Raw genomic sequence first — 23,328 nt, 5'->3', positions numbered from 1 at the left:
CTGGGTGGCTCAGCTGCTTACACTTCCAACTCTCGGTTTTGGCTCAGGTCATGGTCCCGGGTCATGGGATCGAGCTCTGCATCAGGGTCTGCACCTGGCCTGGCTTGTCCCCAGTCCTCTGCTCCTCCCCCCTATTGTGCTCTCCCTCTCAAATAAATAAAATCCTAAAAAAAAAAAAAAGCCCAACAAGTATTGGCAAGGGTGTGGAGAAAAGGAGACCCTCGTGCGCCGCTGGTGGGAATGTCAACTGCTACAGCCATTATGGAACCGTACGAAGACTCCTCAAAAAATTAAAAGGCCCACTGTTGGGTATTTATCCGACAGAACTGGAAACAGGATCTCCCAGAAATTCCAGCAGTCCCCTGTCCCTTGCAGCCCTGTTCACAAGAGCCAAGCTTCGGACACAGTCAACCAAGCAGAGTGCGCGTCGCTGTCGGTGCACGACTTCGCGCACTTTCTCCCGAGCGTGTCCGGGACGGGATCGTCCGCACAAGCTCAGCACAGCCGAGCCCGGAGGACACGACGCTGAGGGAGGCGAGCCGGACACAGAACGGCAGACCCTGCGTCACCGCCCTTCCGCGGGGTCGAATCCAGTCAGACCGGCAGCGACGGAGGCGGCACTGCGGTCGCCGGGCCGGGGAGGGCGCGGGCGGCAGGAGCGCGGGACGGTGCAGCGCGCAGAGCCTCGCGGGGCAGCGCCGGCGGCCGGCGACGCCGACTCGGCCACGGAACCCCGCCCCAGGCGCGGAGCCCGCGGACGGGGGTGGGAGGGTCCGTGTCCCCAAACGCATCCGACCCCGGCGCCGCTGCTGTGTCGGTCGCACGTCAGCACGTGGCTGTGGCGGCGACCCCGGCCCACCCGCTCCGTCAACTACGGTGACGCCTTCCAGAGACCCCGAGGCTGTCGCGCGCCGTCGGGGAAGGGAACCGCTCAGCGGGGCGCCCCGACCCCCACCAGCTCCGACCACCCAGCCCGCCGCGCGCCCCTCATTTCACCGGCAAACCCCGCTTCCCCGCGCGCACAGAGCCGCAGCTCCCGACGCCAACCCTCCGCGCAGACCCGCAGGGCGGCCCAGCGGGGCGGGGCTGTTGTAAACGGAGAGCCCATTGGACTAAACCGGGGCTGGAAGTATGGCGGCTTCTCATTGGCTGGGCTGCGGGGGCGCGGGAGAGAAGTCCGGGTCCGCGCGCCCCCTGCTGGCCTCGTGGCGCCATCCCAACGGAGGGTCCCTTCCCCGCCCTTCCACACCGAGGAACCCGTTTCGCGGGACCGGGACCGGCTGACTGACTTGAGGGTCGATCTGAGCCGCGTCTTACGGCGACGCAAGACCCTCTGCTCCCCGCTCCCAAGCTCCCGCCCAGAGCTTGCAAGGGCCCCTGCGGCCGACCCCGCGCCACCCCTCGCTCTGCTCCGGGTCCTGGCGGCGGGAAGCCCGAGCCCACGGCGCCCGCTCGGCGGCTCGGCCGAAGCCCCGGCCCGGAATGTCGACCGCCGGCTTCTCACGGTCCCCCGCCCGCTTCCCGAAGGCGCGAACCCCAATGTCGGGGCCCCAGCCTCACGGCCCAGCGCCCGCCCGAAGGCCCCACCGCCGCGGCCGTCCCGCTGGGACCAGGGTCTTTTTCGACGGGCGGTCCGCCCTCCCCGCGCCGACTCGCGACCGCGGAGCCCGCACGGCCCGGCCTTCGGACGTGCCGCCGGGAGGTCAGGCGCCCGCAGGTGCGCGGCCGCGCGGGGTGCGGGCCCTCCTCTCCCGGGCCTTCTCGGTCCGCCTCGGTGGGTCAGGGCCCGCCACCCCCCTCCGCCCCGGACACCAGCGGAGCCCAGCGCCCGCCGCTCCCTGAGCGGCCTTTGAAGTCCCCGCGGGCGACGGCGGCCGGTGCACCCCCTCACAACGGGGCCGGGGGCCTGACTCACGTGGCCGGGCCACAGAGGGCCCAGTCCTCCCGGCGTCCTAGAGCGGCCCGGAAGTGTCTCGGGGTCGCTTCCGGGAACTTGCCCGCTTCCGGTCTGGCCGCGCCGTTGGGCTTTGCTGGGCGGGTCCGCTGCGGTCTGAGCTCTGCAGGTGCGGGGGCGTCTCGGGCTTTGGGGTGCGGGGTTGGGGTCGCTCTTTCCGGGCGGAGGCCGCAGACCGCTACTTGGCTCCTCGGCCGCTCTATCCGGGAAGTTCTGGGGGCGGGGTCCGGGGCTCGTGGGCGGCCGCTCGGCCGTGCGGCAGGTGGTCGCGGTCCCCCGGCGAGCACGGGGCGCAGCTCCAGCCCGGCCGGTCTCTGTCAGCTCCTTCCTCGGGCCGGTGGCCAGGAGAGCGTCATCGGGGTCAGCGTGCAGCCTCCCGGGAGCAGGGCCTGAGCAGCGGGGCGGCCGGAAGGCCGTTCCTGGTAGGGGCCGGGCAGCTGCGGAGAACCCGTCTGGGCCTTGCGTGGTCGTTGACGCAGGGGAGGGGCCCCGGCCTTCCCGGGAGGATGCGGTACGGTGAAGCCAGTCGAGGTCTCCCTGTGCCCCCCGGTCCCCGAGCTTCGCTGTGTGGTGAGGACCCTGGGCCTGGTGGGCGCCGTGGGGACAGGATCTGTCTGCCGAGCTCCGCCCAGCGCTCGGAGCGGACGAGCCCGCCTCTCCTGTATAAGCAGGTGTGTGGCTCGGTCGCCCGACACGCGCCAGGACGTTACACTGTCGTTTCAGGTACTGACACAGACCTTCCCTCCAGGCACGGCAGGTGCCTCTGTGTCGCGTGCCCTGCTGCCCGCCGGTGTCTGGTTTCTCCTGCGCTGTGCACACAGCGGGACGTCCTTGGGCGGTTGGGCTTGTTGAGCCTCAGTTTCCTTATTGGCTCCTGCAAAGCCATTGTCACGATTCCAAGTGGAGTGATCTTAGTGTGGTTGGTGACAGCAGCAGTGGCTGTTACGTCCCTGGGTTCCCTGGACTTTTCTTCTCCTTCAGTCTTTTCTCCCTTAGGTGTTTGGAGAACTTACTTCTCCTCTTCTGGTTTCTGGTTCTCTTTCCCTCCCCACCCTGTCACCCTTCCCTGCCACCTCCTGGCTCCTCTCTTCCCGGCATTAAAGTGGGCCCGTTTGCCACCTGCTCTCAGAGCACCTCCCATGACGTTGGGTGTTGCAGGAGATTCATGCTGTCCGCACCTTGAAGGCAGAGGCCCTGTTAGTCCTCATTTTCTGGCCTAGAGCACGTGGGAGTTACGGGACTTCTCTTCTCCCCCGCCCTGGCAGTTGCAGCTGGGACCTTTCCTCTGGGCTGCCTGACCAAAGAGGAGGAAGCAGCCATGTCTGCCGTGGGGGCTGCAGCCCCATACCTGCATTACCCTGCCGAGAGTCACAGTGGCCGGGTGAGTTTCCTGGGGGCCCAGCTCCCCCCAGAAGTGGCTGCAATGCCCCGGCTCCTGGGAGAGCTGGACAGGGGCACGTTCAGAAAGTTGCTGAAGCTGGTGGTCAGCAGTCTGCAGGGAGAGGACTGCCGGGAGGCTGTGCAGCGCCTCAGGGCCAGCGCACACCTGTCAGAAGAGCGGCTGGGCGTCCTCCTCGCCGGCACAAACACACTGCTCCAGCAGGCCGTCCGGCTGCCCCCAGCCAGCCTGAAGCCCGACGCTTTCCAGGACCAGCTCCAGGAGCTCTGCATCCCCCAAGACCTGGTCACCGACTTGGCCAGTGTGGTGTTTGGGAGCCAACGGCCTCTCCTCAACTCTGTGGCCAGGCAGCAGGGGGCCTGGCTGCCCCACGTTTCCCGCCTGTGCTGGAGGGTGGATGTGGCGATCTCCACCAGTGTCCTGGCACGCTCCCTACAGCCGAGTGTCCTGATGCAGCTGAAGCTTTCGGATGGCTCAGCACACCGCTTCGAGATCCCCACGGCCAAGTTCCAAGAGCTGCGGTACAGCGTGGCGCTGGTCCTCAAGGAGATGGCCGACCTGGAGAAGCGGTGTGAGCTCAGACTGCAGGCCTGACCGAACTTGTGACCCTTTGCAGTCACTGGGGAGAGCTGGCTCTGACGGGCGTCCCAGACAAAGCCTGCCCTTCCAGGAGCCGCTCCTCAGTGAGATGTTTGAATCTCATGTGAGTGTCTCTTCCGTCGGGAAACCTGAATCCTCTTTTTTTCCTGGAAATAAAGCAATTACAAACAAGTGTCCTCCTGGGTGGGCGTCAGACGGCGCCTCCCCCTCCCCCGGCTGTTGGTCTTGCTGCTGGGTGAGGGCGCCTGCTGCTGCCGCCTGGCCTCATGTAGCGTCTGAGCTCTCTGCTTACTTGCTTTTGTCAACCCTGTGTCTTAGTGTGGGCATTTCTTTTTCCTGCCTCACATCCTTGACCTCACCGAGCCAACATTGTAGTGTGAGGGGGAGACATTACAAAATGCATAATACAGAATGACTGGCAAAGCTTGTCAGAGGAGGGTAAGTGGTGCAGCAAGAGAGCAGGGGGGTGGCCCCTGGGTGGCTCGGTCGATTAAGCCTCTGACTCTTGATTTCCGCTCGTGTCGTGATCTCAGGGTCCTGGGATCAAGACTCCTTGCTCAGCAGGGAGTCTGCTGGAGCTCTCTCCCTCTGCCCCTCCTCCCACTCATGCTCTTTCTCTCTCTAAGGTAAATATTTACAAAGGAAAAGGAGTGGCACCTGGGTGGCTTGGTCAGTTAAGGGTCTGCCTTAGACCTAGGCCATGTTCCCAGGTCCTGGGATGGAGCCCTGTGTCTGGATCCTTGCTCAGCACCTCTGCCCCCCTCTTATGTTTCTCTTTCAAATAAATAAAATACTTTTTCAAAAAGATTTTATTTATTTGACAGATCACAAGTGGGCAGAGAGGGGGAAGCAGGCTCCCCGCTGAGCAGGGAGCCCGATGTGGGGCTCGATCCCAGGACCCTGAGACCACGACCCAACCGAAGGCAGAGGCTTGACCCACTGAGCCACCCAAGCGCCCTAAAGTCTTTTTTAGAAAAAGAAAGGAGCAGGGACCCAGGACCCGAAGAGCTGGGCTGCCGCCCTAAGTTGGGTCATGGGTGGGGCCTCCGGGAGGAGACGGTTTATGAGCAAAGATTTGAAGGGAGCAGAGTGGTCGGAGGAGGGGGGTTCTGGGCAGGGGGAGCAGCTCATAGTGCACGACCGGCTGTGGCTGGTGAGGGGCTGAGCAGAGTGTGGGGAGGGCAGGCCCCGAAGGCCTCTCTGAGGACTTGAGTGGGGGTGATGTCGCAGTTGCTCCGAAGGGGCCTCGCCGCATGCTGAGTTGAGAGCGGAGCAGAGCCCAGGGGCTCGGGCTGGGCGCCTGATGGAGAGGCTGTTGCGGGGGTTGAGGTGGAGTTGGGGAAAGGGCAGCAGGGGCCGCTCCTGGGACCCTCTAAGTGGGGGTCCCAGGCGGCTCGGGCTGCGGTAACATCCTAGAGTAAGTGGCTTAAACAGTGGAACTCTATGTCCTCACCATTCTGGAGGCTGGAAGTGTGAGGTCAGAGTCTGTCCCAGTGAGTGGCCTGCCGACGGCCTTTCCTCCGGCCGCGAGCGCGTGTGAGAGAGCAGAGCTCTCTTCCTCTCATTCCGACACCAGTCCCGCCGTTGGGGCGGAGCCCCCCCCCACTACTTCATTAACCTTAATCTCCCCGGAGGCCCCATGGCCACAAGCAGTCACACCGGGGGTTCGGGCTTCACCATGAACTGAGCCGGGGACAGCGTTCAGCCCTTGGCAGTGAGAGAGTGCAGGATGGAGGGGAGCGGGGTCTCTGCTGGCTGTCTCCGGGGTGGGGTGTTCAGGGTCTGTGGCCAACGCTGCAGCTTCCAACATAACCGGCCCCCACTTAGGGGACTTGGGTCCTGATTTTTGCAGACATTTGCTTCGGTCTGTGTTTCCCCCAGCAGCGTCCCCGCGGTCAGCTGTCAGGCAACCGGCCCACAAGTCTCCGGTAAACCGGCCTGAGCAGTGTGCGGGAGCTTCCCCGAGAAACAGCGCACAAGCCCTGCCCTGCTCCCTGCCGCCCCGTGCAGGGCAGGGCACTCCCAGCCTCTCCGGTAATCTTCCCTCCGAGTGCGGGTCACGGCAGGGTGGGCGTGGGGGACAGGGGGGTGGTGCTGCCCACGGAGAGGTAGGGTTTCCGAGGCCGATCCGGGGCAGAACCCCCAGGTGCGGCCTGGACCAGGCTCCACTGAGGGGCGCGGACTGTCACCAGCATCAGCGGCCAGCGGGGCCCTGCTGCCCCGAGGCCGGGAGTGGACGGGGCTGTCCGGCTGCCGCTTGGCCCTCGCACATGCTGACCACCGTGTCCCCCCGCCCAGTGATGGAGGCCTTCCGTGCAAGGTGTGTCTGTCGTGACTGTTACACGTGTTCAGGGAGTACAAACTCAGGATACATTTGGAAAAAAAAGTAAAAACAAGAATCTTAAAGTCCTTTTGCCCACAGACAGCCACAGAGACTGAAGGACGCTGCGTCTGCGTGTGTAGCTCTGTTCACTGAAGTCCCAAGTGAGGCAGCTGTGGCTCGTGGCTGCGGAACACAGCCGTCCCCTGGGCGGGCGCGCGGGGTCACCTCGGACACAGCAAACCGAGCACCGCAGGCTGGCCTGGCTCGCTGCAGGCCTCTTCCTGGGCCCTCACAAGGTTCCAGGGGTCGGGAGTTCTCTGGGGGCTCTGAACCCACGCCGAGTTGCCTCCCCGAGGCCCCAGCCCCTCCTACATTACACGGGGCGCCAGGGTTTCGGCGTTGAGATTTTAGAGGTGAGGGAGGGACACGGAGCAGTTTCTGTGTTGTTTTCCTGTTAAGAATCACAGTGACGTTAGTGGGAAAACCGTTTCACGAACGGAAACTGTTTAGAAGTGGGAACAGAGGACGCAGAATGTGAACATTTTAAAGCTCTTGATACTGTCAAACTGACCCAAAGCACGCCGTCTGTACACGTGTCCCCGCCGGCCAGTCCCCGGCGAGGCAGCTGCGAGCACGCGGTGATTCCAGGCGGAATGGACGGGTGCTGCGCTCCGGCCCATGCACCGCACCTGTGGTCGCTCTGCCTGTGGACTTTCCCCACTTCACAGGCGACGGAGCAGAGGTCAGAGGCCTGTCCAGCGTCCAACAGCTGATGGGGGAGCTGGCGTGGTCAGCCTTCCCTCCCGACTTGGACGGGGCTTCCCGCTGGCCTGTGCTTTGACTGCTGCCCGGGAGAGTGGCTGCGCCGCCCGGCTGGAGGGGCAGCAAGTCTCACCTGGGAGCTGGCTGATGTGGACACACGGTTCAGGCTGAGAGCCACTGAGGGCTTCTGCTGTGCAGGGTGGCTGGAATTTGGCTGGTGCAAGCAGGGATGGGGACCTAGGGTCTGAGCCAGGCTTACATGCCCCAAGGCTCAGGGGCCCCGAGCTGTGCTGCCACTCAAGGGCCACGTAGCTGGGCCCCAGTGGTTCTAAACCATATGAGTAGAGAGGAGAGGCGCTTTCCAGGCCACCCCATTGCTGGCATCGGGGAGAACATGCACAGCCCCTTCCCGAGAGGCCCTCAGAGGACAGAGCTCTCACCTGGAGCCCACCTAAAGCCCCGAGGCAGCGCTTCCGGGGAGAAGGCACATTTCCACGCCGAGACGGGCTGATGGAGACTTGGGGTTCCAGGAGTTGCCCAGTGGACAAGCACCCGAGTCAGCACTCCCTTTCCCTGCCCAGAGGGCGCTGAGGCCTGCTTCCCCTCGTCCCTGTGCACCTGGCTGGGGTGGCCAGCAGTCTGTCTCCACACTGTTGGGTGCGTCCACTCCGCAGGCCCCGGAGGGTCTGGGATGGCCCTCTGCTCCCGCCGGGTTCCAGGCACATGGAAGGGGGCTTTAGTGCTCTGCGCCCTTGCCAGCCCCCACCAGAAGGCTTGGTCTGTGCCGCTTTCAGTCAGGAACGCTGGGGCGGGAGCACTGTCCTCCGTCGGTACTGGGCGTGGTGGCCCTGAGCTCGCCGTCCCTCCCACGGCCGCTGCAGGCAGCCCTGCCCTCCACTCCCCTGCTGCCACGGCAGGAGATGGCCCGGAGCGACTGTGCCAGCTTCCCAGGTCACGAGGATTCCATCCGCTGGGCCGCTGTGGCTTGAAAGCAGGCAGACGCGACATACGTCAGTGGGCACAGTCGTGTTCGATGGCAGTTTTGTACTGTTGGTGCCGAGACTAACGTCACGTGTCACAAAATCATCTTCTTTCGGCCATTTAAAGACCATCCTCCCCTCCAGGGCCTACAAAAACCAGGTGGTTGGGGGGGAGGGGTAGCTCTGCTCCGCTTGCCTCAGCCCGGCTCTTGCCAGGCTGGGGTGTGGACCCCGTGTGCCCCGAGCAGCTGTGCACCCTCGTCGGTGGTCAGCCCTACCGCTGACCGGACCCGAGGTCCATCTTTGTTCCCAGGCCCGCACAAGGCTTGTACAGAGAACGGACGTTCACTTGCAAGATCACCCTTTTCCACCTTTTCCATTTTCTGGATCTTTTTCAGATCTCTGTGAAAACTTAAAAAAAAATCTCTACAGTCAACGTGGGCTCAAAGTGACCACCCGAGATCACTGTCAGGAGCTCGCCAGACGCCCTCTGTGGAGATTCCTGATGCCAGTGGGCCTCCTCTCTTCCCCGAGGGCTGAACAAGGAAATACTGCCTCGGGAGCATCCCCATGCTGCAGGTCGGGACGTTTAGACGAACATTTCCTGGGCTCTGAGTGTGAGCGCACCTGGGCTCTGCACCCCCGCCCCTTTGTGAAGCTTCGGGGAAGCTCCATGGTTCCAATCCAATGTCCCACATCAAAGCTTCATCTGGTAACTGAGTAAAAAGCAGTTTCAGGTCAAAATTACGGGTTTATTGTCTCCACAGAGAAATCGAAGTAACACCTGCTCTGAAACAGAGTTCTGGATAGTCTTAAAAATACTCGTTACAGTCACTGAAGCCCAAGCTGGGAGATACAGCTTGAGAGTAGAACGCATGATCCCAAAGCTTGCACTCCCGACAGGTGGCCCTCCTCCCCGCCCTTGCAGAGGGCCGCCCGCGCGGGATGTGCGCAGACGCAGTCGGAGTTCAGAGCCCGGAGCCGGCCAGAGTCGCACTTCTCGTTCGCCTGGGCGCGGCTGAGAAAGGGCTCCTCTCCCTGCCGTGGAGGCTCCGGACTGGAGTCTAAGCCTCCGGGGTTATTTCTACTGAATTCTTGGCTGTATTGGGACATTTGAGTGAACAAACCACACTCAGAATTGAGAGAAAAAATGACTCCTCTAAGGCTGGAGGGCATGGAGTTCCTACCCAAGGGGACAAGGCCAGCAAGTGAGAACTTCGCTCGCATCGCACAATAGTGGCCAGTCTGTTCCAATAAACTTTATTTGGTCACACTGAAATCTCATTTCAACAGAACTTTGAAATGTCACAAAATAGTCTCCCCCCCCCACTTAAAAATGTAAAAACCCTTCTTAGCTTTTAAGCCTTTAAAGAGGTAAAGTGAGGTACGTCCAAGTTTTAGAGTTTGTTTGCACGAATGTGGGCTGGAGCCAGGCAGTGCCCACCTAACAATGAGTGCTGTGCCAGCAGGAGACGGGGGGAGTCTCACAGAGGAGACTGCTCGTGGCTGTGATGGGCGGTTCTTACATTTCTTCTTCCCAGATGAGCGCACTTACGGGAATCGACTCTGGCCTAGATTTTGGTCAGCCTGCGGCGCTCCCAAGGAGAGAGAGCCACCCAGTCTAAGAGCCTCCATGTTCCAGGCCCTGATCTAGGACCAGGTCAATCCGAAGAGAAAATCCAGGGGCCTGGGTGATCTATGTGGAAGCCTATGGCCCTTTCTGACCGGCCTGGAGCTGCTGGTAGAGGACAGTGTCACGCCCAGGTTGGAATCTGGAAGCCTTCATGGAACCTCCCACCCCTTTGTCCTATCACTACCCAGGAAGTGGTCAAGAGGATTCCCGTCAGGGGACGGCCGTCAGTGACCAACCTGCCTTCCTAAGGCATGTGGGCCCACAGTCCCTGGTCCTCTTGCACTGACCTTTCTGGACCCAAGTTCTGGGTGGAGCAGGGACACTGCAGAGGCGGTTACAGCTACTGAAATGGGCACAGTGGTTTCATCGTGCCCTGGCACCTGGAGAGGGCACACCTCCAAATGCGCAGGCACAGGCTGAGGGCACTATCTTCACCCCGACAACTAGTACCGCAGCCGGACGGCGCACTGGACTTTGGCCTTGGCTAACCAGCGTGGCTGGGGACGGGGTGAGATCCTGGTCCGTGTGCTAGAACAGAAACCCACATGGGCCTGACCATCCCAAACTGCCAGAAATTCTGGTACCTCCCACTGTGAACACAGGAACCAGCCCTTTTTTCCCGATACAAATCTATAACCTGCTATTGAGTGGCACAACACTCGGCCATCAAGGCTACGTCTCAGGGACCTACCCAGAGGCTTAGCCAGACTGGTGTGACGGTGACCCAAATCAAGTATTGCCATAAATTGCGGACGGCTGCCTGTGTCCCTTTGGTCACCAGCGGTGGCTGGTGATTGGGCTGAGATCCCGGTCTGTGTGCTAGAACAGACACCCACATGGACCTGACCATCCCAAACTGTATGTGGGAGACATGGGCCTCTCCACCAGGACAGGGAGGAGGGCTCTTTGGCCCACGTTTTGTCTAAGTGGTGACTGGCAGTGACACCAGTGACCGGCCGGTCCTGCGTGAGTGGCAGCAGGTAGGAGCCAGTCTGAGCAAACTGTCTGGTGCCGTCAGTCACAGCGGAGGAGCCCAGGAGCCCAGGGCAGGGCCACGATCCACACTGTCCTCAGTTTCACGCTGCCGGGAGCGGTCAGTCTCCATCTCCACCGGCCTCTGGGAAAAGGCAACAGGCCCACCTGTCTGCTTGCAGACCCTCCCAGTTCTGGCAGCTTGTACGGCAGGACCAAGTCTGAGGAAGTCTGGGAAGCAGCAGGAAGCGTCACACCCTGGCCTCTGGGGGGCATCCGCTGGGCTCCCACAGGCTCTTCCTGCTGAGGCCAGGTCCGCATTGGGTTTGGCTGGAGACGCTGGCTCGGGGGTCTCAGAGTTGGGGGCAGGGGAGCTCTCACACACAGTTCAGTTCTTCCGATCACCCTGTAATGATGCTGGCAAGCAGAGAGACTCTGGATTTCAAGGACAGTGACATCCCAGAGTCACAGAATAGGTCCCTCAATCACAACCTGGGCTTGGGATTCCTGGAGTCGCGTGCTGATCCGAGCTCCTCTCTGCAGAGACTGGTCCCCGGGACTCTCAGGTGTATCCCCGGCCTGCTCTGGTGGGGCTGACCAGAAGGAGTCGGGTGAAGGCGAGAGAAGGGAGTTCTAGGCTCCTTGCTCTGGGCTTCCATGAGCACAAACTAACACATCCTGATTGCTGAAGCCAGTCTGAGGGACCAGTGCTCAGGGAAGACATTTTGGGTAACTTCTAAGCTGTGTGGCAAAGCTCACAGGCCTTTTCCCACGACCTTCCTCATCCACAGGACCGAGGGTCTTCCCTCTGTGAACTCAAAACCCTACATGTGCACCGACTCGAGGGACACTGGCTTTGCTGAGTGGGCTAAGGTCACACATGCCAGGAAAGTAACATCCAACTTTATAGGAATTTGGACATTTTCTTTCCTAGGAGAGGAATTTGGACTCTCTCCCCACATTCTAAATTCTTGTTAGTATAAACGATCCCATATAAAACACGTAAAGTTAAGGCTGTAGGTTTATTCACACTTATACACATTTATAAAGGTACGGGGCCTAGCCCATGTGAATTTTCTGATGCTGAGTAAGCCTTGAACTCCGATTAAAAGCTTTGCCACAATCGTTACATTGGTAAGGTTTCTCTCCGGTGTGAATTCTCTGATGTATGATGAGATGTGAGCGCCACCTGAATATTTTCTCGCATTCATTACATTTATGCAGTTTCTTTACAGTACTGACTTTCTTACGGCTCACGTGGGTAGAAGCTTCCAAGGTATTCCCATACTCGTGATACCACTGGGCCCGGGTGTGGATCCTCTGGTGCTCGATAAGGTAGGAGCTGCGGCTGAAGGCTTTCCCACACTCACTGCACCCGTAGGGCTTCACTCCTGCGTGGATTATCTGGTGCTGGAAGAGGGTGGAGTTTTGACTGAAGGCTTTCCCGCATTCGGTACACTTGTAGGGTCTCTCCCCGGTGTGGACCCTCTGATGTATTGTGAGCTGTGTGCTCATACTGAAAGCTTTTCCACATTCGAGGCACTCGTAGGGCTTCTCTCCCTTATGGATTCTCTGATGGTAAATAAGGCTTGAGCTCTGGCTGAAGGCTTTTCCACAGTCACTACACTCATAGGGCTTCTCTCCAGTGTGAATTCTCTGGTGCTGAATTAGGTGTGAGCCCTGGACAAAGCCTTTCCCACACTCCTCACACTTAAATGGTTTTTCTCCAGTGTGAGTTCTCTGATGGCGAATAAGTCGTGAGCTACAACCAAAGGCTTTGGCACACTTGTTGCATTTGTAAGGTTTCTCTCCGGTGTGAGTCAGCTGGTGCTGACTGAGGCGAGACACCCACCTGAAGGCCTTCCCGCACTCATCACACTTAAACGGCTTCTCCGCAGGGTGGGTTCTCTGATGTGCCATGAGCCCGGCACCATCCGGGCCCCGTGGAAGTTGGGGTTTGTCCCCAGCGTGCATCCGCTGGTGCTGGGCCAGCGTTGAGCTCTGGCTGAAGGCCTTCCCACACTCCTGGCACTGGTAGGGCCTCTCCCCGGTGTGGGTCCTCTGGTGTCTGACCAGCTGGGACTGCTGGCTGAAGGCCTTCCCACACTCCCGACAGCCATAGGGCCTCTCCCCTGTGTGGACCCTCTGGTGGTGGATGAGGCTGGAGCTCTGACCGAAGGCCTTTCCGCACTCCTCACACCTGTAGGGCTTCTCTCCAGTATGGATTCTTTGATGCTGAATAAGTTTCGAGCTCAGACGAAAGGCTTTTCCACACTCGATGCATTTGAACGGCTTTTCTCCAGTGTGGATTCTCTGATGCTGATTCAGCTGTGAGCACAACCTGAACACTTTCCCACACTCCTCACACTCGTACGGCTTCTCTCTGCGGCAGTTACTTCCGTTTTTCCCCTGCGAACGATCAGGTGAACTTCTTTGGCACTCTGGACATCTACCAGGTCTCTTCGGTGTGTTCACCCCGTGCTGCGGAATGACGCCGGAAGGTCTCAACCTTGTGCCGCACGTGTCGCATCTTCGGGACGTCCCCTCAGCGGCCGCTCCTGGACGTCTGCCAGGCTGACCACCCAGGCCACCACTGCTCTCCAGCTCGCCACATCCCTGGGCACCCTCCTTGGCGAAGGTCTTCCTGGCAGCCAGGGTCCCTGTGTTCAAGCACTTTCTCTGGAGGAGGGAGCCTGGCTTAGTCTCTGACCAGACCTCAGAACCACGGGTGTCTCTAAAGCTCGAAGTCTGAGGAAAACCCCGTGCGGGGCTCCTGACCATCGCCACACAGGGTTCTGATTTCAGAACATCCAGGTCCTCACAGGCCGGCTCACTCGCAATCCCAACCGCAGAATCTGAAAGAAACAGGAAAGAATGTCCCTCACCCCCTGTGCTTCGAGACAGGACAGACACCGGGGGTGGGACAGGGACTGCACACCATCCCTGGGAGCCGCACTCCCCGCCAGGCTGGGCTGCAGCAGGCCGGACACACCCGCATGGAGAAGCACTACCGGAAGTCATGCCTTTGACAGTTTCCAACATTTGGTTTCATTAATACTTTTACTTTATGCGTCCATTCAACAACTGTGTACTCCTGTGTGTGCGTGCGTGAGGAGAGGGCCGTCCTGTGGGGAACCGGGATGAGCGAGAATCCATAAAGACACAGTGAACCTGACAGCCTGGCAAGTGTGGCCAGAGGCTCCTGGACCCAGAGGAGGCGGAGTGAGGGTAAGAGGGTTTGAAGACTTTGAGTCGGGGGACAGGCAGGCCCGGAGGAAACTAAGGCCAGACGGCTGCCGAGGGGCATACCAGGGGTGAGCCAGAGGGGCCGGCTGGGGCTCTGAGTGGGACCCCAGGCCCGACTCCTGCTTTCTTCAGCTGCTGCCAAGCCACCCTTACGCAGCCCTGCCCGTGCACAACCACTGCTTGTGGGCCCTCGGCTTCCAGGAGGCCACACCCAGGGGTCCTACTGCTTTCTTGTTCCCTTGGGGTTCTGGAGGCTCCAGCTACCCCGGCCTGCCCCCCACGAGGCTTCCCGACATCCATCCACCTTCCTTTGTATGCTCCAAGTGTGTGTCAGGCTGTCTCGTACTCTGCAGTCCCAGAGAGCACCTTGGTAACGTCAGACACTTCCGTGGTGTCCATGATCACGCCCAGGGTCATAACTCACATCACTGCCAACTTCATAACCCGTGTGACAACCAGTTACGAGCAGCTCATTACTACCCCACAGCAAAATCCTCCAGGGCCCAGCTCTAGGGCTCCTGGTGGTTCCTAACATCAGCACCTTCTCCAGCTCCGCAGTTTGTGGGCGGGATCCGCAGTTTGTGGGCGGGCCCAGGTGAGCCACAGGCCATCCCACACAGAGCATCTTCCGTGGGTAAGGAACACTTAGCTCCGCCACTTCTCGATGAGTCTTTGTGACAATCCAGTGAGGTCAGCCGTGGAATCACCACCCCACACGTAAGGACTCTGGGGCTCCTCAGTCACACAGCTCATGAGACCATCGTGAGACGGACCCAGGTCTGTTCCCCCAACACCTGCCCTTTTGACCTCCCTGTGTCCTTATGAAACGGGGCGTCCCCCGCCTGGTCCTCGATGCACAACCACACACCCTCCCACAATGCAGGACTGGCTGCGGGGTGCTGGCCCATTCCAGCCTCTGCCAGGCCTCCCTGACCCGGAGATGAGCAGATAGACAAGCACTGTTCTCCGCTGCCTCCTGCTGGAAAGCAGAGGCCTCTACGGACACCAGGGAAGAACACGGTGATGTCTGCAGTGCTGGGACTGGGCCCTCCGGCTCACAACAGGAGAAAGGATGACCCCATGTGGCTAAGCAGCCTCAAAGCCATTGACCTCGCAGGTGTCGGCCTCCATCTGGTTCCCTAGAACCAACTCTGAGAAGCCTCCCCACGCAGCAGGGCCCAGCACCAGCCTCAGGGGCTTCCTTGCATATGCTCCCTCGCTTCAGGGCATCACATCCTTGGGAACTCCTAACGAAGCCCCGAGTTCTCACCCTCCCCTGGAACTTGAGAGCTTTTCTCCACGGCTCTAGAGAGCCTGAGGAGATACACCACGTGTTAAAAAACAGCCTCATTCTGGAAGTGGTTCTCCCTCAGAGAACAGGTGCGTGTGTGTCCCTGCAGGCTGGGGACAGGTGTGCAGCTCTGCACCCTGCGACCACTCTGGGCCACTCCTTGGTTGTCTGCTGGACGAGGCAGGCACAAGTAACCTCTGGGCACGTACACTGTCTAACGCGCTCCACACGCTTCCATCGGCGAGGCCGCGCTCCTGCCCTGTGCTCTTAGGCCCAAGAGCAAGTCTCTATCCCACTGGGGGGTGTTTTCTTTGCTGCTGCCTCGTCACCATTGAAAACCATTTGCTGCACATAAACCCCCAAACTACCCAATTCTGCCAGCTCCAGCTAGCTCTCCTGCCACGGTACCCCTTCGAAATCTCCCCTCCACCTTGGAGCTATCTACTGGTGGCTGGGTTTTAACTGGGCTGGCCCACAGCTTTACCCTCTTCCCAGGAAGGAGAGGAAAGGGGCCTCAAGTGGGAAGCAGGGCCTTCAGTTACAGAGCCGAGGACACTGGGGGCTGGGATCAGGGTTCCCAACACAGCTGCCCAAGCGCTGCCGCCTTCCACACAAGCAAGTGCGTGACGAAGCTTTACAGAGATTTGGTGACCTGCTGTAAGGCTGACTCCGGGCCCTCCCAGGCAGGAAGCGCACTACCGTTCACTGGCACAGTCTGATGCTCCAACCTGCTTCCAGCCAGCCAGGGATCAGAGCGCGTGGCGCCAGGCCCTGCTCCGCTGTGGCAGTGACCAAGGGACACGGCGTTAGCAAGGACTCCTTTCTGTGGTGAAGACACATGCCATCACAGTGCCCGAACCAAACTGGGCAGCATGTCTGCCAGGGAGGTCCAGATAAGGCTGGGGTAACGTCATCTCCTCAACGAAGCCCAGTGGGAGCCACCAAGGTGAGGCGACAGGTGCCCCCGTTATGGGCTGACTGTGCTCCCCCCCAAACCAGGACCTCAGAATATGACCTTCTCTGTAAAAAGACTGTTGAGACAGTGTTAGTGAAGATGAGGTTGCACTGAAGTAAGGACAGGCCTAACCCGGTACGACAGAACCTTCCAAGAAGACATGGGGAGGCCAGGTGACGACGGACGCGGACCCTGGAGGGACACGGACACAAGCCAAAGAACACTTGGGGCCACCAGAAGCTGGAGGAGGTAGGAAGGGTCATCCCCTGTAGGTTTCACAGGGGACAGGAAGCTGCTGATGCCTGGATTTTGGATGTCTGGCTTCCAGAACCGGGAGACAATGAAATCGCTGTGGTCTCAAGCCTCAGTCTGTGGCGCTTCGTTCCAGAAGCCTCAGGGCACTACCACTGCCCTGAAGCCTGAACTGAGAGGCCCCAAGAAGTCCTGGAGGGAGCTGCTGGTGAGAGGGAGGGAACTGACATTTGCCTGAAAAGCTGCTAAGAGTCAAACTTGGTGATTCCCGTGGATCCATATCTTTGCCTAATAAGAACATCAGTAAAACTAGAAACTGAACAACAAACTGGTTTTGCTGTGACGTGCAAGAATTTCACGTCCCTGCTTTTCTCTAGTTCAGTCTCTCCCAATGCAGCCCATGACTGCGTGGGGCTTGTCGGTGAGCCTGCTGTGGCCCCTGGTGTCCACAGGCGTCCCAGCCTGCCTGGCCAGTACCCAGGGTCCATCTCTAGCTTCCCACCCTCTCTACCCTTGCTGGGCACGGGTTCTCTGTACACCTCCTCACCCGCCCCCAGAAGCTTCTTAAGCCTGAGCCTCACCTGGAAGGAAGGTTCTTGCCCCCTCTCTCCCCTCGACTCCCTTCAGGTCAAGGACCCATGGCTCCTGCCCCTGCTCCAGCCGGGAGATCAGCTCAGGCTTGAAGACCAGGAATCCTGCTGTGGGGATGGCAGAGAAGGGGACCGTGTCAGTGCGGCTGAGGGTACAGCACAGGGCCCAGCCCCCTTGGTTTCCAGGAGTAAAGAGGCAGGGGCTGCTGCAGCACAGGGACAGCGTCTGAAGGGAGCATCGGGGTGAGGCTGTGAACACAGTGGCCCTCTCTGTCCAGATCGGTCCAGCTCCTGAGGTTTGACAGTGAGACGCCTGGATTCTCAGCCCATCCCCGTCCACAGCAGGGCCAGGATCCTCAGGGGATCTGACACCAAACAGTCTGCAAAGAGCCAGCTCTGGCCCAGGGAGAAAGCGGCCAGACACTGCCAGCGCTTCCCTCAGCAGAGACGGACTGTGCCCCGGTTCAAGGCTGAAACATTCTGGGGGTACGAGTGGCCAAGAAACAAGAAAAAAAACAATAAACGAACAGATGAACGGATTTTAATTCAGAAGATGCTGAGGTCCGACCCTCACCTGGCTGCCCCTGCTTCATGTCCTCGTGCCAACCTGCGGGGGCCTCAGCAGACTGCAGTGGCACCCACCTTCCAGGGCCACCAGCCCCCACACTGGAGGGGACAGCGCTGCGGTGTCCTCCCAGCCCATCCAAGGGCTGCGCAAACCCTCTGGTCAGGGCTTCCCTCAGGTATCCTTCTGGCTGTAGGGATGGAGGAGGGCAGGCAGGGAGCCCATGGGTAAAGGCCTCATGTGCACACGGGACTTCATGCTCAGCAGGAAACACGTGTTCTCTCCAAGTACACGTGGGATGTCCACAGAGAAACACCCTTGGGGGGCTTCAGCTCGGAAGGTGGTCATGGCCCCATTCAAGGGCACTGTGCCCCAACCAAAATGCAACTGGATACGAAGGTAGGCAGAGGTACCTCGAAAGTACTAACGACCCGAAAACTGAGTAACAAATTACCCCGTGGCAGCTGTGTTTACTATCGAACTCGCGGGATGAAGTTTAAGTAGTACTTACACATAAACCTTTTCATTTTTAAATACATTTACTAGAAATGAAAATGGTAAAACACAAATGAGGTAACTATCAAATTCAAGAAGTCGGGGGCAAATCAACACAGCAAACCCGTACACGGAGGAAGAAAATAACCACGGGGCAGGATTCGGTGATTAGAGAACAAAGGTCACATCCCCCACTGCAAAGGAAGCTCAGCAAAACCAGACACCGACTGGTTCTTTGAAAAGATGAAAATGACAGTTTCGTGGCAAAACCAATCAAGGTCAACATGGTTAAAAAAATACACCAGGGAAATAACTACACACGTAATGGAGACTAAAAATAAAGAGCAAAGACGGTGAAGCAATTCAACATCTAAACAAACACATCAACTTGTAATGTGACATATAAATGACAAAATTAGCACAAAACGAAATTCATGAACTTAACAGACTCTTAGTCACTAAAAAAAAAACGCTAGCGCAAAACCTTCCTTGCCCAAGGCCCAGAGGGTTTTACATGAGAGTTCTACCAATAACTGCAATTCCACCTACAAAAATTCTTCCAGAAATCAAAAAGATGTCCTGTTCATCTTATGAAACTGATATGCCAACTGCCATTGGCCAAAAATATATAAGAACAGTTCACTATGAACATGGATGAAAAATCTGAAATACAATACTACCTGATGATAGTCTCATGATATCAAAGTTTTTATGTAAAGTATAATTTAAGTAGGGTTTAGCCCCAAATAAAACAAAACGTCAATATAATTGTGCTCGCTTCGGCAGCACATATACAATATAATTTACTAGACTAATAAAAAGATACAAATTCTCGATGCAAAAAAGAATTTGAAATTCAATGTACTTGTTTTTTTTTTTTAAGCTTTATTTTTTAAGTAATCTCTACACCCAACATGTGGCTTGAACTCACAGCCCCAAGATCAGGGAGTTGCATGCTCCACCGAGTGACTCTGCCAGGCGCCCCGCCCAATGTACTTGTTTATGATTAAAAAGAAAATTCCTCAGCTACTTTCTTCTGATTTTATTTATTTAAAGATTTTATTTATTTATTTGACACACACAGAGAGATCACCAGTAGGCAGAGAGGCAGGCGGGGGGGGGGGGGGGGCGGCGGGGAGCAGGCTTCCTGCTGAGCAGAGAGCCTGATGCGGGACTTGATCCCAGGACCCTGAGATCATGATCTGAGCTGAAGACAGAGGCTTAACCCACTGAGCCACCTATGCACCCTCTTCTGATTTTAATTAGATGTGTTCTTATTATTTTTTTTTCGAAAGAAGTTTTAATTTTTTTTGTTATTTCTTAAAATGTTTTAAAGTGATCTCCACACCCAATGTGGGGCTCGAACTTACAACCCTGAGATCAAGAGTTCACTCCACCAAGTGAGCCAGCCAGGTGCCCCCAGAAGTATTCCCTTTAAAATGAGGAACCAACAGGCCTGCCCACAGCAGTCCTGTCGACAGCACTAGGGCTCTGGCCCCGGCTAAGCTGGGATCCTGCCGGACCAAGAGGGAAAACACCACCCTCCCAGTCGCAGGCTCCTCCTCCTAAATCCAGCACCAGACTAGCAGCAAGTTCAACAAAGTTGCCAAGTACAAGATCAACCCCCCAAACCCAACAGCATTTCCTACCGCAACAATAACTGGTTATTGTTAAAAACATAGCAACATTGGGGCGTCTGGGTAGCTCGGTGGGTTAAAGCCTCCGCTTTCGGCTCAGGTCATGATCCCCGAGACCCGCATCGGGCTCTCTGCTCAGCGGGGAGCCTGCCTCCTCCTTGCTCTCTGCCTACTGGTGATCTCTGTCAAATAAATAAATAAAATCTTTAAAAACATATATATGGAAAGAGCAACATGAAGAGACACATTGACAAAACAACCAAAAACAAAGCATGAGTAGGTACCAGACACTCCGGAGAAAATCCCAGAACTCTAACAAAGCACACAGAAGGTAAATGGGATAAATGGAGACAAAGTCCATGGTCTTGGGTGGTAATATTTAATATGAGAAAGTGGTTAGCTCTTCTCTTGTGAATCACCCTCCAAAAAAATGCCAGTTCCACGAATTAAAAAACTCAAACTTACTCTAAGTTGATAGGAAAGAATTACCCCACTACCCACGAGTAGGTGTGAAGTTTTAAAAAGAACAGAAGGGGAGGGGCGCCTGGGTGGCTCAGTGGGTTAAGCCGCTGCCTTCAGCCTCAGGTCATGATCTCAGGGTCCTGGGATCAAGCCCCGCATCGGGCTCTCTGCTTGGCAGGGAACCTGCTTCCCTCTCTCTCTCTGCCTGCCTCTCTGTCTACTTGTGATCTCTCTCTCGCTGTCAAATAAATAAATAAAAAATCTTTAAAAAAAATAATAATAAAAAAAAAAAGAACAGAAGGGGAAGCTGTCCTACCAGGACACACTACAAGGCCTGCTCAGAAACAGTGTCACACGCATGAGGCAAGCAGGGCCCTCTACAAATCAATGGAAAAGGTCGGAGTCCTACGGAACTCCAGACACACACGCGGACCCCAGCCCTAAATGAGAAAGACAAACTATAAAATCCACAGGAGAACATACAGATTGTCTCTATAACCTTGGAGCAGGAAAGAACTTTTAAATAAAATTTCAAAGGTACAACCCATAAGGCAAAAACAAGTGGACTTAATTTCATTAAAATCTGACCCCACGAAGTTAACAAACAGGACGGGAAAAGTTATTATAACGCACAGAACTCGCTGTGACACCTCCCAGGGAAAGCTCCGGACCTAGGAAGACCCATTACCCCTCCGCTGACCGGTGGCGTGGGGGAGGGAGTCCCGAGACGCAGCCTCACCTAGTCCAGCCACACTGCTGTGGTTCTCCAGCATCACCTCCTTGTAGAGGGCCCTCTGGCCAGGGTCCAGACACTGCCACTCCTCCCTGGAGAAGTGTACGGCCACATCGCCGAACGTCACAGCCTCCTGAAAAGACACACACCAGCACCCCAGGGAACCCTGGGTGCCAGCCCCACTCTGGCTCCACGTCATGGCGTGTCTCAGGCACACGCACCACGGGGCTGGACGAGTCACCGGGCCCCTCTGGCTCTAGAAGGTGAGGGAGCGGCAGTATGGAGGCGGCGGAGGCAGCCGGAGCCTGGTGATCTACAAACCTCCCCCCACAAGGGCCTCTGGCAGGCCCCAGTCTCGGCAGGGGTTTGCTCGCTCCCTTGAGGGCGGGCATGCCTGAGCCTGGCAAGGGCCAGAGGGGCCAGCTGAGGGTCTAGGACCAGGCCCAGGGGCAGCGTAGGCTCCCCGGGAAGGTCGGGGCCCTCACAAGGCAAGTGAGGGAAGGGGCAGGCAGACTCCTACCATGAGGCTCGGTGAGTGCGCATCCATGTGTCCCGCCGCGGAGCCTGTGGGCAGGAGTGAAAGGGTCAGGGGTCAGGGCGCCGGAGGACCCCGCCGGAGTAAGGTACTGTGTTCCCTTTACCTCCGACCCCAGTGTTCTTCCGCAGGGACAGGAGGGGCAGCCAAAGTGGCCACAGCTCGCGAGCAGCTGCCCGGAAGCCCTTCCTCCTTCCGCTGAGTCCGGGGCGCGAGTCACTCCGCAGACACGGGCGGGCGCGGGCTGCCGGCTCCGCGCGGTCCCGTCACGGCCCGAGCGCGCTGCCTCGGGTCTCAGGAGTTACGCAGCCGGGCCGGGCCTCCGCGGGAGAAACTCTGAAGCCTCTGAGCCGGGAAGCTCGGGTTCAGGGTGGTGGATCCGGGCCCAGAGGCGCTAACGGCGGCAGGGGAGGCGGCGGCGCGACCCGAGGACGGGGCCACAGGAAGCAGCGGGGCGGGACCCGCCGCTCCCGCGGGTCTGACTGAGACGCGGCCTCCTGCGGGGGCTTCTGGCTCCAAGTGGCTCGTGCGCGGCAGCCCCAGGCTGCGGCGCCGTGGGGCGGACCCGGGCAGCAGGGACCCCCCGCCCAGCAGGGACGCTGGTCCCCGCGGAGAAGAGCCGAGCGTCCCCAGAACTCGGCGCGGACAGCCCGCCCTGCCCACGGCACAGCCCCTCTGGCCGCCGCCGCTGGCGTCGGGTCTTCCACAGGCCGCAACCGGGGAAAGGAGGACCCGCGAGGCGGCGGCTCTGCGGAAAGGGGTACCCGCGCGGAGCACGCCGAGACCCGGGGGAGGCCGCGGGAGGAGCCCGCCGCCAGCACCGCGCGACGCGGCCGGGCCTGCGGGCCTCGGCCACACGCCTCCTGCCCCCGCGGGCCACGGCGGCCGCAGCTCCACCAGCCCCGCGCCCGGCGCCCACGGCGTCCCCAAGCCGCTCGCGCCACGCGCGCTCCCCCGCAGTGCCGGAGGCGGCCGGACGCGGGGGTCGGCCAGCTGCCGCTCCGCCCGAGCCCGAGGAGCGCGTCAGCCGCCTGCCCCGAGTCCGCGCCCGACGCGCCCACTCACCCTCCCCGCCGGCCGCCCGAGGCTCCGAACGCGCGACAACACCGGAAACGGGCCTTCGACGCACGCTCCCGCTCCGTCTCACAGACTTCCGGCCTCTCTGGGCGGCTCGGAGGCTCGGTCGTCTCAGTGGTTCCCAGCCTCGCGGCCGGCGTGCGGGAGAAGGGGCGGGGCCAGAGCGCCGACGACAGGCCCGGGCCGTGGGCGGGGCCAGGGAGGGGCGGGGCCAAAGTGGAGCGGGGGCAGGGCCAGAGTCTCGCGGCCCCGGGAGGCGAAGGACCCGCGGTCCAGAGGGCGGAACCGATCAGGGCGAAGCAGGTGGAAAGCCTGGGGGTCGCCCCGGCCGGGCCCCGCCTACGTCGGATCACCGCGGGGGCGCAGGTCCCCGCACCGCGTCTGTGCCCGGACTTTCCTACGGAAGCTCCCGCTGGGCACGTTCCGGGCAGCGGAGACGCCCCGGCGGGGGCGCAGAGGGCACGGGGAGCGGCCAGCGGGGGAGGAGGGCGGAGAAGCCGAGTGGAGCCGGCCGCTGCGTTCTGGGCGGGTGGGGGTCTTGGTCTAGGCGGAGGGCGCCGTCGGGACAGGGCGGGGACGCAGGGCACCTACGGCCGCGCCGGTCGCTGACCCAGATCCTGGGGTCGCCGACCTCCGCGGTGAACGTGGCGGTGGGCGGAGTCCGCTCCCGGTCCCCAGCTCCGAGGTGGTCCTAGGGGAAAGGGCCTTGCCGGGTCCTCCGCAGAGACCATCTCCCTTCCCGCGCGCGGTCGGCCTGGATCGAACCTTGCTCTGGAGGGTGTTTGCTGGGTCTAGGAGTGACTCTTTGGATCTGGGCCTGCTGGGCTGGAAAGCTGATGGGAAAAACCAGTAGACCCAAGGGCCATG

The 23,328-nt window shown here is 59.4% G+C and overlaps 2 protein-coding genes across 8 annotated transcripts; one reads left to right on the top strand and one right to left on the bottom strand.

Moving 5' to 3' along the window:
- Positions 1-1,976: 1,976 nt before the first annotated feature.
- COMMD5 (COMM domain containing 5) lies at positions 1,977-4,125 on the top strand. The gene is made up of 2 exons (XM_046011639.1): positions 1,977-2,063; positions 3,220-4,125. The coding sequence occupies exon 2, from the start codon at positions 3,273-3,275 to the stop codon at positions 3,945-3,947; it is 675 nt and encodes a 224-aa protein (XP_045867595.1). The 5' UTR covers positions 1,977-2,063; positions 3,220-3,272; the 3' UTR covers positions 3,948-4,125.
- Positions 4,126-9,262: 5,137 nt separating this feature from the next.
- Positions 9,263-22,545, bottom strand: ZNF7 (zinc finger protein 7). 7 transcript variants are annotated; one of them, XM_046011489.1, is made up of 5 exons: positions 22,450-22,545; positions 21,370-21,413; positions 20,856-21,015; positions 16,949-17,065; positions 9,263-13,478 (listed from the first exon to the last, which is right to left on the bottom strand). In XM_046011489.1, the coding sequence occupies exons 2-5, from the start codon at positions 21,394-21,396 to the stop codon at positions 11,683-11,685; spliced, it is 2,100 nt and encodes a 699-aa protein (XP_045867445.1). In that variant the 5' UTR covers positions 21,397-21,413; positions 22,450-22,545; the 3' UTR covers positions 9,263-11,682. The 7 variants fall into 7 exon arrangements, with proteins under 7 accessions (XP_045867445.1, XP_045867465.1, XP_045867437.1 ...); XM_046011509.1 differs by having other exon boundaries at positions 20,856-20,982; XM_046011481.1 differs by lacking the exon at positions 22,450-22,545 and adding an exon at positions 21,491-21,740.
- Positions 22,546-23,328: the final 783 nt, after the last annotated feature.

The sequence above is a fragment of the Meles meles genome, chromosome 1 (genome assembly GCF_922984935.1).
Source record: "Meles meles chromosome 1, mMelMel3.1 paternal haplotype, whole genome shotgun sequence".
Lineage (NCBI taxonomy): Eukaryota > Metazoa > Chordata > Mammalia > Carnivora > Mustelidae > Meles > Meles meles.
The sequence above is the reverse complement of the archived record's forward strand: the minus strand, read 5'-3'. Positions and strand labels throughout refer to the sequence as shown.

Coding starts and splice junctions, on each gene's coding strand:
- ZNF7 (XM_046011464.1), bottom strand. CDS start 21,048: ATGACGTGGAGCCAGAGTGGGGCTGGCACCCAGGGTTCCCTGGGGTGC. Junction 17,066..20,855: donor CAGCAGTGTGGCTGGACTAG/GTGAGGCTGCGT, acceptor CCATCCCCACAG/CAGGATTCCTGGTCTTCAAG. Junction 13,479..16,948: donor GGCAAGAACCTTCCTTCCAG/GTGAGGCTCAGG, acceptor TGTTTCTTTCAG/ATTCTGCGGTTGGGATTGCG.
- COMMD5 (XM_046011639.1), top strand. CDS start 3,273: ATGTCTGCCGTGGGGGCTGCAGCCCCATACCTGCATTACCCTGCCGAG.